This window comes from Xyrauchen texanus, chromosome 19, assembly GCF_025860055.1.
Source record: "Xyrauchen texanus isolate HMW12.3.18 chromosome 19, RBS_HiC_50CHRs, whole genome shotgun sequence".
In the NCBI taxonomy this organism is placed as follows: Eukaryota; Metazoa; Chordata; class Actinopteri; order Cypriniformes; family Catostomidae; genus Xyrauchen; species Xyrauchen texanus.
The window spans coordinates 10,405,901-10,420,883 of record NC_068294.1 but is presented as its reverse complement, the minus strand read 5'-3'; the positions used below and the strand labels follow the sequence as shown (position 1 = coordinate 10,420,883).

The following is a 14,983-nucleotide window of genomic DNA, read 5'->3' as shown; positions in this document are numbered from 1 at the left end:
CTGGATTTGCTTCAGCTAACCATAACCTTCTCTTAAATGACTTTGAAAGCTGGAACTTATGGAACTAGGAAGCTTTTTTAGAGTTTTGTTTTAATTGTTGAGTGTATAGTCAAAGCCACTGCATTGAGGGCAGGTCGACTGACAGTTTAGAAACTAACCATGCTTAATGGTGGTCCCACCTCCTCCCATTCCAGCAGAGAAGTTGTATCCAGACCCATAATTGTTATAGGTTTGATAGCCCTGGAAGTAATGTCCTAGAAGACAAAACCACAAAATATTTTGACCTCAAAATGTATTCACAGCAAAACAGTTTGGAAACGTTTTAGCCATGACCTTTTCGGTTTTAAATCTTTGTTGAATCAAAACAGTGCAATGTGGAAATATAGGCTTTTGAATTGCTTTATTAAGTGAAATGCTTTGTTGATATACCTCCCCCTCCACTTGGACCGCCCCCTGCTGTAGACCCACCCCCTCCTCCTCTGAACATTCCTCCAGCTCCACCTCCCGCTCCACTGTAGTCCTGAAAGTTTGGCAAGGTCTTCTGTCTCTTTCTCTGGACCTCTTCTTTGTCTAAACACAGTTTTAGAAGAGAGATTCAGTGGAACAGTAAGCCTACACAATATGGAAATAAGGATTAAATTGTTTTTTATACATATAAGGAATAAAATAATTGTAGTCTAAAATGAGCCTGCCATGACCTTTATCCAAAACATGGGTGGTATTATAAAATTGAACAAGCTAAAATAGTAAAGGAGAGTTCAAATCATGCAGTGCACAGCTGGCTTTAGTGAGCTGGATAAGAACTGTACCTATAATCTGTGGATGATAGGTAAATGGCTTGGGTTCACTCGTTTCGTTGTCTGATTTCCGCTTAAGCTGCACAAATACAGAGATGGGCTTCTGAAGGTTCTGGTCCCGATATCTGGGCGTCTTGAAGACGATGGCAAACTATGGGATGGAAATGAGAGGTGAAAAACCCATTCATTTTATTAATCATAATAATAACACCATACAATCCCTTTTATTTAAAGTCAACATGAAACTGCATTCTGAAGGTCGGCATTAGATTATTGGCAAAACTACAGGCAAAAGTTTAGAAAGGCCACATTACCTAAAACATTAGCTTAAAACAAAGCCTAAATAGCTATAAATGGTCATAACTATATACACTAAACAAAACTACTTAAAACATTACTATTTTTGGTGACATATAAGGTAAAACAACATTCTTTTTTTTATTAATAAAATACCATGTATTACAACTAAACAATTTCTTTTGCCATGTCGATGTAGATTTAGTAGCAGTATTTTAATATGGTGTTCTATCTGCATCAGTGGAACAATACAGACATTCAAGAACTGTCATACAAATCAATCAGTACAGCAGTGTGTCGAGACAGGAAGTCTGTTCTGACCTGTCTGTGAACGTCAGTGGGGGAAAAATCCCCGTACGCTTCCCAGGTAAAACCTGAATCATCATCATCTTCATAAAAACGCACCTGGATGTCATCTGTCACAACAACAAAAACAATGACATCATCACATATGAGTATGTGTTATAAATCAGTAAATGACATTACTGAGAACCAACAGGGAAAGAGGAAACTACTTTTGCAAAACATACATACAGTAAAGCACACATTTTACTTCCGTAAAAGCCACGATTACCACATAGCAGAACAAACTTGTTTTAGAGGTGCACCTGACATGCACAACACTCACACATGGTCAGAAATAATATTTTTAAAGATTAATTTACTATGACTATTGCTGACTGAGAAAAAGACATCAGTAATGGGTAATGAAATTGCCCTGATATGGATTGGCATCCTTGTTGAAAACATTCAAGAGCTTACATTTAGTTTTTGTAAATGCTTCAAAGAAGTTTGTTTGTGTAGAACATTTATGTATATGATGTATTTCAGGTTTAACCCGACTTAACAGCAGAGTTTTCAGTTTTTATTAAGAGACAAGAGAACACACAAGACAGGACAAGATTAGATGAGAAGAGAAGAAACAAGAAGAGGTGAGAGGAGATGAGAAAAGCAAGAAATGAGAAGAGGCAGCGAATACTTCGTCAGCGAATACTGATGCTGACTACCACCTCTGGAGTCGCGAGTTTGAATCCAGAGTGTGCTGAGTGACTCCAGTCAGGTCTCCAAAGCAACCATATTGGCCTGGTTGCTAGGGAGGGTAGCGTCACATGGGGTAACCTCCACGTGCACTACGTCTCCACGGTAATGCGTTCAAACAGCCACGTGATCGGATGTGCGGATTGACGGTCTCAGACATGGAGGCAACTGAGATTCGCTCCTTTGCCATCCAGCTTGAGGTCAATACACCACCACGAGGACTTAAGAGTGAATTGTGAACTGGGCATTCCAAATTGGGGAGAAAAGGGGAGAAAAAAAAAGAAAAGAAGATACCAGATGAGATCAGATGAGACAAGATGAGAAGAGAAGAAACAAGAAGGGTCAAGATAATATAATAAGAGGCAAAAAAATTTAAGAAGAGGCAAAATGAGATGGATGAGAAGAGGCAAGACAAGAAGAGAAATGAAGAGGCAAGATGAGATCAAATGAGAAGAGACGAGACGAGGCACCACAAGACGAATAACGAGACGAGGCAATAAAAACAGAGAAGAAACAAGATGAGACAAGAAGAGGTGAGACCAAAAGAGACAAGTTTAGATAAGAAACAAGAGGCAAGACAAGACAAAAAGAGAAGAGACAGAAGAGAAGGGATAAGACGAGAAGAGGCGTGACGAGATGTGAAGAGACGAGCAAAGAAGGGAAGAGGAGAGATGAGACCAGAAGAGTCAAGATTAGATGCAAGAGAAGACAAAACAAGAAGAGAAGAGACAAGAAGAGAAGAGGTGAGATGAGAAGAGATTATACAAAATGAGCCAAGAAGAAATGAGAAGAGGCAAGAAGAGATTAGACAGAAGAGAAGAGGCGAGATCAGACGAGAAGAGACAAGAGAGATAAGATGAAACAAGAGACGTGAAGAGATGAGAACAGGATGGAAGAGGTGAGGTGAGATGAAAAGTGAATAGAAGAAATAAGAGATGATAAAAGTAGAGAAGATGTGAGATGAGACAAGACAAGAAGAGATGAGAAAATAAGAAACAAGAAGAGAAGAGGCCTGACATTAAGAGGCCAGAAAAGATGAGAAAAGGCCAGGAAAAGAAAAGATTACATAATGAGATGAGAAGATGAGGCAAGATGAAACAACACAAGTGGAGATGATGAGAAGAGACGAGAAGAGACAAGAAATAAAGAGAAGAAATAAGACAAACAGAGACAAGAAGAGAAGAGGTGAGGTGAGATGAGTTGACGAGAAGAAATGAGGCAAGATGAGAAAAGACAAAAAAAGAAGAGATGAGAAGAAACGTGAAGAGGTGAGAAGAAAACAAGAGATGAAAAGAGAAAAGGTGAGACAAGATAAGGCGAGAAATGCAGAGAAAAAGTATGATGAGATGAGAAGAAAAGAGACGAGATGAGAAGACACAAGACAAGCCAAGAAAAGAAGACTAAAAATGAGATCAGATGAGACAAGGTGAGATGAGAAGAAATGAGAAAGGACAAGACAAGATGTAAAGATGAGAAAAACAAAGAGGGGAGATTAGTTGAAAAGAGATGAGAAAAGAAGAGAAGAGGTGTGATGAGACAAGAGACAAGATTTGACGAAAAAAAAAACAAGACAAGGTGAGACAGGACAAAACAAGAAGAGACATGAGAAGAGGCGAGATGAGAAGAGATGAAATGATACGAGATGAGAAGAAATAAGAGGAGGCAAGACAAGAAAAGAAGAGGCAAGATGAGATCAGACAAGAGATGAGAAGAGGCAAAAAGAAACCAGATGAGCAGAGAAGAAACAAGATGAGACGTGAAAACACGAGAAAAGAGGGGAAGAGGCTAGATGAAATAAAAATAGAAGAGAAGAATGAAAAGAATGAAAGAAGAAAAACAAGATGAAAGAATAGTAATGCAGAGTAGGTTTGTTATTAACTGACATACAGAACACTTTTATTTAGCTCTTTCCTACCCCCTAATTTACATATGAGATGGGGAAATCCCTACAGCTGGAAGTATGAAGTAAAAACTTCCTTCATGAGAGGACCAGAGCGTCCAGAATACAACACAGTAAAAAGTGGCTTATCATCTGTAGGTAAAAGGCTAAAAATATTTGAAAGAGGTTTGTTTACAGGTGGTTTCATTCAACAATACATAACTTAATTTCAGAAATAAAGTCAAGTAGACTGGAAAATATGAACCCTATATCTCACACTAATGTCCCTTATCTTTAAAGGGGCTATGTTCTACACTTCTGTACAAGTTAAACGGGCTGATTTGCTATCTTGTTAAATGATTAGATTGTTAAATAAAAACAATCCCACAAAGTTGCTGAACAGGTGCAGACATGTAAATGTGGGCAGTTATATGCTCATGTGCTTATTGTTGTGATGTCAAAACACAATAATTTCCGTAGCTTAGTTTCAATAAATGGTCTCGGTGGACAGGGGACAGCTTTGCATTAGGAATGTTAGCATATGCCTACACCATACACCCGTCACCAAACTATTTTCTTTCAAACGAGCAAGGAAAATCCAGTTTTCCATGATATGTCACCATTTTATTTACATTTACATTTATGCATTTGGCAGACGCTTTTATCCAAAGCGACTTACAGTGCACTTATTACAGAGACAATCCCCCCGGAGCAACCTGGAGTTAAGTGCCTTGCTCAAGGACACAATGGTGGTGGCTGTGGGGATCGAACCACCAACCTTCTGATTACCAGATTACCAGTTATGTGCTTTAGACCACTACACCACCACCACCACTCCCCTTTATGTCCCCCTAAATCTTCAGAGCTTTCTAACCTTTCTGGACTTTGTCACACAGCAGATAGACCTCCTCTCCACCCGTCACACAGCCAGCAGTCCGATCCATCCGCACTATCTTCAGATTGGAGGCGTTCGGGGCTTCTGAGAAGCCACAAGAAAGACAGAGGAGTTAGAAAAGAAACAAGTCATATAATTATTTATTGTGGATTGCTTTGTTTTTCCTTTCTTGGGAACATTGGCTGTCTTTTTTATGAGCAAGTGCCTATTGAACTGAGGTGAGAGGCATAAACAGAGAGAGAAATTATGAGAAAAGGGAGGGGAAATTGAAGGCCTGATTTCAGTGTGAGAGAGGAAGCAATATTCACCTGTTCTCTTTCAGAGAGTGAGAGTACAAACCAGAGAGAGACAGAAAGAGAAAGCCAGTGAGACTCAAAAAGACAACACTCACAGTGATTACAATATGATTTTTGCAGCAGTGGGGCTGTTGTGTGCGCGTCCACGAGCCCACAACACCAGACACGCAATTACACACATTGGTGAAATAATAGCTAAAAATGACCTTAGAATTATTATAGATTGTTTATTCATTTTTGCCTTGTCATGGGTTTCTTCTTGTCTCTTCTCATATAATTTCTTCTCTTCTCATCTCATCTTGCCTCTTGTTTTGTCTTCTCTCACCTCCATCTTGTCTTTTGTCTCATCTCGTCTCACCTCTTCTTGTCTCTTTTCAACTAATCTCCCCTCTTCTTCGTTTTTCTCATCTCATCTTGTCCCTTCTCGTTTCTTCTCATCTTACCTCTTCTCGTCTGAGCTTTTGACCCTTGAAGGGCTCTGGAAGCCCAGACAGCTCAAGTAATAATGAAATGCCACTTGCTGCACTAAAAATCACTTGCACTATTTTTATTAAACATAAATACAGAAGAGTCAAGACAAGAAGAGGTGAGATGAGATGAGAAGAGACGAAAGAGAAGAAAGGAGGAAAGACAAAAAGAGAAAAGAAGAAAAAAAAAAATATTAAAGCTGCAAGCAGCGATGAACGGGCCCTCGCACCTTGGTGCACATTGGGGCTGGTGTGCCAGGGGATCCACTTTTAAGCACTTTTTATGTTATAATGTATTTCATTCTTCAGGTCATGTATTTGTATGTAATTTTGAAAGGACAGGAGAGTTAAGGAGGTAAAGACTTTTTATTTCACAACAAATTTTATCAAAGATACGGAAATAACATCAGAATAATGATACTGACACATATATAGCCTGACAGAATCTTATAACACAGCAGATATTTAAACAAGAAAACACATTTTTATAACTTAATATTGGCATGTAGGTGTGTTCAGGCTGGGACTGTTATCAAACATGTGAAGTTTAGGGCATTGAACATTGTATGTTTGAGTTACAACAACTTCCTGTTTCATGGCAAAACCTCGAAATATGCCAGGCCGCCATTGACACGCCGTTCAAAGAAAACTCAAAAGCGTCGCAATTTAGCATCGCAAAGGCCCTTAGATTAGACTGACCGAATATGATGTAGATCCGATAAAATCTCTAGCAGGAGTTTGTTTAAGTATGAGGCCTGGAAATGGCAAAATCCATATGGCTGACTTCCTGTTGAGTTTAGGGCATGGCTCCAAGAGCTTTCTATGGCACTATCGAGTCATTTTGCCACACCTCATTCTGAAACCCACATCAGATGTACATTTTCTCCACTTCTGGCACGTGTCCAAAGTTTCGTGAGTTTTCAATTATGTTTAGGCCCTCAAAAATGTGATTTACTTTTGAAAAAAGAATACAGAATAATAATAAGCGGAGCAGATACAATAGGGTCCTCGCACCTCTGTGCTCTGGCCCTAAATATAGCTGCAAGCAGCAATCATTGGGTTCCAAGCACATGTGGAGAGATAACCAAAATAATCAGAATTGACAGAAATTATCCAGTGAATGCACAAATGAAATGAACTGACAATAGATCCTTCCTTAACTAAATTTGTTAAAAAGTGAACTGGGTAACTACATTTTGAAGCTGCAAAAAGCCCATAAAGCTGCGTACAATTTACCCATATGACTCCAGTTGTTAAATCTATATCTTTAGGAGCAAAATTATTTATGTGGGTGAGAAACAGATCAATGTTTAAGTCTTTTTTTTACTATAAATTCTGTGGCGATATGCACAATGAATGTGAATCGAGGAGAGTGTTTCTGATTTTGTTACTGTATACACAGGCGTTTCTCCTCCATATGGCCAGGTATGGCAGAGCCCCACCTAAATATTGTGGGATTTTATTTTGAAAAATTATGTTGACAACAGATACCCAAAAGCACTTGCCGTAGCCGATTTCTTATTTGGTTTTGCTTGTTGTCAGTCCACGCTGAACTTCAGACTGTTAACGGGAGGAAACATTAATAGAAACCCATACAGATCTGCAGCAGCCAATAAACAAGCCAAATTTGACTTTAGAAACCGGCATCTGGTCTCATTAATATCTGCACACACAACGCAGATTTGAAGGACTGAACAGCACCAGCTACAGCAACATATAAACAAATGTGATATGCTCCATAATTTGACTGAGATGTAGATTTATGAGAAATATGATTTTAGCTTCAGCTTTCAATTTGTCACTTTTATCACGAAATTCAAACAATAAATGTTTGATTCATGCTCTTTAATGCTGTGTGTGACAGATTCAGGGTTCCCACTCTAAACCAAATGTCAAATTCCCTGACTTTCACTGACTAAAAAGATGAATTTCCATGACCTATAATGAACGGCAAAACAGGCTGCTGTTTTGCGGAGCACCGAGCAGACAAAAAACAGCCACAGACAGTGTTTTAAATCCAACCAATTTCAAACTTTATTTACTTGTTCACATCTGATTTGAGCCGTGGATACATTAATATTTGAACTTGAATGACTACACCGTATGCAACCAACCGACTGGATGTGATGTATTAAGATCAAAGCTATGAGTGTAAAGTTGAAAAAACTGATGTTTTCATTAAAATGTTGTTCTTACTAGGCTATTTCTGTAAAATGGTTATGATGATTATTTACACTACCAGTCAAAAGTTTTGGACAGTAAGATTTTTTTGTTTTTTAAAAAGACACTCCACAAGCCTGCATTTATTTGATCCAAAGTACAGCAAAAACAGAACAATTTTGAAATATTTTTACTATTTAAAATAACTGTTTCTGTTTGAATATACAGTAGTCAACATTTGAAGTGGATCAAAAAGTGCATCAAAGTTGTCCTAAGACAAGAACTCTTAAAAATCTTACTGTCCCAAAACTTTTGACTGGTAGTGTATGTCTGAAATAATTATTTGATAAATATTAATTATTTAAGTCCTGGAAAACCCATAATATTTGTCCTTCAGAAGTAATGTTGGTAGTTTATCTAATGTGCATATATTGATTTATAAATTTTACCATGGTAAATTAATGAAGGTAAGGGCTGCGCATGATCAATTTTAAAATTATGTGCTACTGCCACTAGGGGGCGAAATGCGACAATCGTATCCTAATGTCGTGTGCAGTGAAAAGGCTGCTTACCGTGACCCTTTTATAATTATTATTATTTTTTAGCTTACCTTGTCCTAACCTGACGTGACAAAGCTACACGACGACAAAATCAATCATAAATCACAGCCAATCATAACCGTAGCGTGGGCTCTGTTCACAGCACGAAAACCAAACGGAATTAAACAAAATTAAACCATTAAACATTATTCAAAATACATAATCAGTGACTGATACAAAATTTGTAATGAAATGCACTTGTTTGAGCTTAAAATGGTCTGAGCTTGAATATCATTTTGTGAGACTTTGATTGCCACTATGAGAACAACAATGGATAATTTACCTCAGATTTTGAAAAGAAATGAAAGGAAACAAGAACGTTCAAACTGAAATGCACAATGACAAGTATTTGTTGCTTAATGTCGTTGTTCCCTCTGTATGGGCTGAACTATCAGCTGCAAAATCCCAGAAATATAGAAACCATTTCAAAAATAGAATCTTTTGTCATGTCGCGGCAGGTTAGGACAAATGATTAACATGTAAAATGTATTTTATCGCGTGTTGTCACGTCACATCTGTTTAGGACACGGTGCTAAATTCCCAAACAAAGCTGGACTGGAAGCTAGATTGAATTGCCTCATTTAATTTCAAGGGCCTGTTGTATCATTAATACAACATTGATTAAAACATTAAATAACGATTACTTTACACAAATATATGAGTTTACATACATGGCTAAATACCGGTTGCATAGGCTAAGAATTTGTCAAGAGTTAACAGTAATTAGCTTGCAAACTAATTAGCAACATTTTCAATTTTGTCAGCGATCACTTATGCTGCCTAACCTAGGCTAAACATTACACTTACACAAAAATACACGTTACACAAAAATAATCTTTAATTATAACTAACAGTTAGCTAGCTAACATTATAGCTACATACCACTTTGTTCTGATGACTTGTATGACCAGTGGGACTCGGTAAGCTTAAGGCACCACAAGATTTCAGCCTCCAGGGTCTTTGCTGGTGTTAAGCCGAGACGTGCTCCACTGTGTCTCACTCTGCCGTCACTGCTGGGGGTGGGAGCGGCTTCATTAGCTGATTGCGGTTCTCTTGGAGCTATATGGGGAGGCTGCAGTAGAGCAGTGATGGGCACTTGGGCCGAAGATGACGCTCCTGTCGGCTTCATACGAGTAGCGTGCTTCTTGCTGTTTGCGTGGCTGCGAAGTGCACCCTCACCCATATTTGATAGCTCAATAGTAGTTTTACAAACTTTACATTTAGCTTTTCTGTCGTCTACTTTTAACACCCAGTCTTTAAATTGTTCATTTTGTAGCCAAATCTCTTGAAATTTACATTTTCCTGGCATGTTAGTGCCTTAGTCGAATGCAGTCACCCGTACCTGTTAACCAAGTGATTTTCAATCGAGCGGGAAGGGAATAAATATGGCGCTAAAAATAGCCTAAGCGCAACAATACAGAAAGATGTGTGAAACAGCGCGATAAAAAAAAAAAAAAATCGGTATAGAAAAACTACATTTTGATAAATGGAATATAAAATTTAAAGCAACAAACTAAATTCCCTGATATTCCATGACTTGGACAAAAAATATATAAAATTCCCTGACTTTCAATGTCTGGAATAGACCTTTTAAAATTCCATGACCCGTGGGAACCCTGCAGATTGCAGTAGAATTTCATATGGAACAGGGCAAAATTGAAAGAAAGTTTAAAGAAACAAGGCCATATAGTTTCACTGCTTGCATCATACATGGCACTGAATGTAAATCTAACTTGCTTTGGCTCGATCTGCATGCTGCTCCCGCCTTCTTTGATTAGACTGGTCATTTCAAACAACAATGACGAGCAGTTTTAAATCACTAAGCATGTTAAAAATGAGCTGACTTAAGATGCACGGAATGTTTAACCATTATGTTTTCCCTGCAACATATATGTATATATATATATATATATATATATTATTTAAGAAATATCACACGAGCAAGAGTGTGATATGGCCCTATATCAGCACTGCTGTGATTCGGCCGCAGGCTGAGATCTGTAGGTAATCAAAGCAGTGCTGATTTAGGGCCATATACCACGATTGCCAGTGAGACACTGCTTATATAAAACAGTTCAATGCACAAGTACATTTTAAAAAATGAGGAAAAACTGAGTACGGACAGAAAAATGCATTTGTGCATGGAATTACTTTATTACGAGGCAGATCAGAATCTGCCGATGCGTCCAAGAATCCGTTAGTAATTCAAAAATGTCACTTCAGAAATAGTGATGAGCGCAGTTCTATGTAAACAATGACTAACGGATTCACTTTACGTCACCTACTGGCTCATATTACACACAAAAAATGTCTTTTGCCACCACCTGTCTTTTGACAGTAACTCCTAACACATATGCACTACACTTACACTTTAGTTTAGAACAGCACGAACACAAGAGGAGTGATACAGACAGTGAAGCATCTCTGTCACACCATCAATGCTCATGGAAAGTCTTTCGTCCAAACAGATTCGAGGACCGGAACTGTATTTATATACACACACACACACACTGGCAGCCAAAAGTTTGTAATAATGTACAGATTTTGCTGTTTCAGAATGAAATTGGTACTTTAATTCACCAAAGTGCCATTCAACTGTTCACAAAGTATATTCAGGACATTACTGATGTAAAAAACAGCACCATCACTATTTGAAAAAAGTCATTTTTGATCAAATCATTTCAGCGGTTTTCTCTCCACTCTGCTGTAGAATACACCCCTGGGCGCTTCGACAGCGATTCTAAAAGAGCTTTTCACTAAAAGAGTGTGTTTCTTATATTAGAGCAAGGCACAGTGATGATGAACGTCTTTTTAAAGACGCGTCTTTTTAAAGATGCCTTTCCATCTCTGTGCCATTCCTGGATGTGGTCGTTATCTCTCCGCCTCTGACGGTCACGATCACTGCCTCACGTGCCTGGGCAGTAAGCACGTTGAGGAAGCGTGCCAGAAGCAGCGCTATCACAGCCCTGAGTGATTTCATCGGTTTTGGTCTTTCAAAAATCTTTTAACAACTTTTTTGTCGGCATGGTCTAAAGATGATCTGAACCAAATTTGATGGAAATCGGACCAACTGTCTGGGAGGAGTTGGGAAAAAAAAGGTTTTCAATTAAATTAATAATGGCCGAAAGGAAGTTTGTCTGACCATGACAAATTTGGTATTGATGAACTCTTGATCAAAGGAATCTATCAAGACCAGTGTCATAACAATAAGCTAAAATTATCAAAAGTTTTTAGTATTTTTATATATTTCATTTTATATTTAAAAACTTGGTGAGCACTTTCAGGGCATTGTGCCAATGACACATAACAAGTTTCATAACGATACGCCAATGTGTTTGTAAAATACAGCATTTTACATCAAAATACATAATAGCCGATGCCCAAAATGGCAGACATAGGCAAAATTGGTATCATTTGACAAGGTATGCCCCACAGAATCTAAAGAGTCCAGTTTATTGATTTTAGGACAAACCGTTCAGAAGTTATAATCAAAAATATTTGCTTATTATATCTCCTGACCCGTAGGGTGCTGAAGGGCACCGAAATGCTGCAGGTCACCTCAGGGCATGATGGCTATGACACATACTACATTTCATCACAATCCTTAAAGTGTTGTGGAGATACAGCCTCAAATTCAATTCGGCGCATTCTTAGTTGAATTTGTTGAAGCACCATTCAAAAACAGTTTGGTCTATCAAAATTCGTATAATTTTTAGTCCTGAGTGTCTCCAGATGACACACACAAATTTTCATGCAAATTGGACGTACGGCCTAGGACAAGTAAAAAAAAAAAGTATTTGTGGTGGAAAAAATTATGGAAAATCTAGTTGGGTGGAAATTGAAACCATGGTATGCTTTTGATTCGGCATGAGCTCAGGAATTTTGTCTCTAGGACTTATGGTTCAAAAGTTATTAGCATGAACATGAGTGAAATTTAGAACTGTTGTTAGCGCTAGAAGATTTGAGATAAAGACTCCAAATTTGCTACGAACGGTTCTATGGGCTGCCATAAGAAACGCATACAGAATAATAATTATAATAAAAAGATCAAACAATTGGTGACTACGCACCTTCGGTGCTTCGCTACTAATAATAAGAATAAGAATAATGAGAAAATCTGAACAAATACAATAGGGTTCCAGCACCTTTGGTGCTTTGATCCCTAAAAATCGGACCAAATACAATAGGGTTACAGCACCATCTGTGCTTGGACCCCTAGAAATCCTGACAAATACTATAGGGTTTCAGCCCTATGGGCTTGAACCCCTAAAAACCTAATGAATACAATAGGGTTCCAGCACCTTTGGTGCTTGGTCCCCTAAATAATAAATAAAAAATACTAAATGGATACAATAGGGTTCCAGCACCTTAGGTGCTTGGAACCCTAAAGACAAGATTAGACAACAAGAAACTAAAACAGGAGGCAAGGCGATATGACACAAGAAGAAGCCAGATGAGATTAGATGAGAAGAAACAAGAAGCAAGTTGATATGTGAAGAGACAAGAAGGGAAGAGACAGGGATGTGGACTTGAGTCGCATGACTTAAACTTGACTTGGACTCGAGTCACAAATTTGATGACTTGGGACTCGAGTCGACGTAATCAAAGACTTAGACTTTGACAACAATGACCTGTGACTTGACTTGGACTCGAGCCCTCTGACTTAAAAACGTTATGACTTCTAAAACCAAACAGTTGTTCAATTAAAAATGTGCAGCAAATCAATTATTCACTTCCCCAATAAACGATTCATTTGATTTTAAAATCTGCGTTTCCGCGCTCCATATTCAACCAATCAAACAACCAATAAATCAACTTCCATGAGAGTAGGAACAAATTTGAAAATTGCGCATTTAAGGATGACACAGAAAAATGCTACCAAAGGTAATTTAATTTGGATATAAAGAATACAATATTTAAGGCAACAAAAGTATTGCAACACGTACAAGCTGTGGTTCAAAATGTACAGTTGCTTCGTCAACAACCAATTTTGTGAGGCATCTGAAAACTCACAGACAGAGATAAGTTGAAATTGTTAACAGTTACACATCAGTTATGGTTCAGAAGCATTTAACTTATCATGTTAGCTGGGTTAGCTAGCTAGCTACTTAGTTTCACAGAGCTCAGTGCACTGCAACTATAGTTTTTGTGTTAATTATTTTGCATTCCTCATTGCTGAAAACAGCTAAAAGATGCACTGTGGACCAGTGGTCAGATGGTGTCAAGTCAAAATCATTCCAAAATGTTAATTTAATTTAAGGGTAAGGGGTTGTCTGAAAAGTCCAAACGATGGTGACCAACCCTGCTCCTGGAGAGCTACCTTCCTGCTGAGTTTAGCTCCAACACACCTGCTTGTCATTTTCAAGTAATCCTAAAGACCTTGATAAGCTGGTTCAGGTGTGTTTGATTAGGGTTGGATCTAAACTCTGCAGGAAGGTAGCTCTCCAGGACCAGGGTTGGTCACCCCTGCTGTAGAGGGTGTGGTGAGGGACCACCTGAAAAGTCCACACATTGTGCTAAAACATGCTAATACTGTAGGGTTTAATTACTATATATACTATAATTATATTGTATAATACTTGGCAACTAATTTAGGCAAAGAACACTAATGACAAATTTTGTGCTTTCTAGCGACATTTGTGGTTGAAATTTAAAATTGCAAGCAATTCGCGGAAGAATACATCACGCCAGTCGTGTTTTAGCACAGCTCTTCTGGTCATTGTTGCCAACTTAGCGACTTTGTCGCTATTTTTAGCGACTTTTCAGACCCCTTTAGCGACATTTTTTCAAAACAGCGACTAGCTATATAAACTATAGGTAGTTTATATAGGTATTTTATTTCGTTGTGTTGTCTCATGTGGTCCTATGTTGGTCCTTTGTTGTTTTTATGTAGCACCATGGTCCTGGAGGAACGTTGTCTCGTTTTGCTGTGTACTGTACTAACTGTATATGGTTGAAACGACAATAAAAACCACTTGACTTGACTTGACTTGACTAGCGACAAATCTAGCGACTTTTTGGACAAACCTTAGCAACTTTCCAAATTCCAAATATCGCCAGTACTGCAAGCGTGAGGTCTTACTTCCCCGCTGCGTCTGCTCTGTTCAGTGTGCGGCTGAGAGGAGCAGCACATTCCGTTGACTGCACGCCAGCAGACATAGACATGAATGAGCTGCGCATGTGCACGCTGTGTTAGCAGGAACCAATCAGTGATCACATAGCAGCTGCCTTCTCCTTTGTTTTAATTCAAAACATTTAATTTGACCGTTTTTTCTTGGCATGCGCTTATATTCACTACTAATCAGAGTTTTAGTTCATTCCGGTTCGGTTTCTGAACTCTCCGACTTCAGATCGTATATTTACAGACTCTATACATTTTACTTATCCAAACACAACAATAAACCTTCTTCAAAATCATAAACATGTAACGTTAGCTAAGTTCCGTTCCGTTCCGTTGTCTAACAGAAAATATGTAATTGAGAACCGTTTTACTGGACATTCGGCTATATACTTATATAAAAACAGTATGAGCACGGTTTAGGGGAGATAACGACT

General features: G+C 38.4%; 1 protein-coding gene across 2 annotated transcripts in view; it reads right to left on the bottom strand.

The window, feature by feature from the left end:
• The window catches only part of nfkb1 (nuclear factor of kappa light polypeptide gene enhancer in B-cells 1), a 35,569-nt gene that overhangs the window by 2,093 nt on the left and 18,493 nt on the right, over positions 1 to 14,983 (bottom strand). Inside the window, exons 9-13 of one of the 2 annotated variants that reach the window (XM_052149903.1) lie at positions 4,886 to 4,990; positions 1,416 to 1,510; positions 810 to 948; positions 430 to 570; positions 159 to 254 (exon numbers count right to left, since the gene is read on the bottom strand). In XM_052149903.1, coding sequence (XP_052005863.1) covers positions 159 to 254; positions 430 to 570; positions 810 to 948; positions 1,416 to 1,510; positions 4,886 to 4,990 — 576 coding nt within the window. The remainder of the gene's footprint in view (positions 1 to 158; positions 255 to 429; positions 571 to 809; positions 949 to 1,415; positions 1,511 to 4,885; positions 4,991 to 14,983) is intronic. The other variant, XM_052149904.1, reaches the window with a different exon arrangement.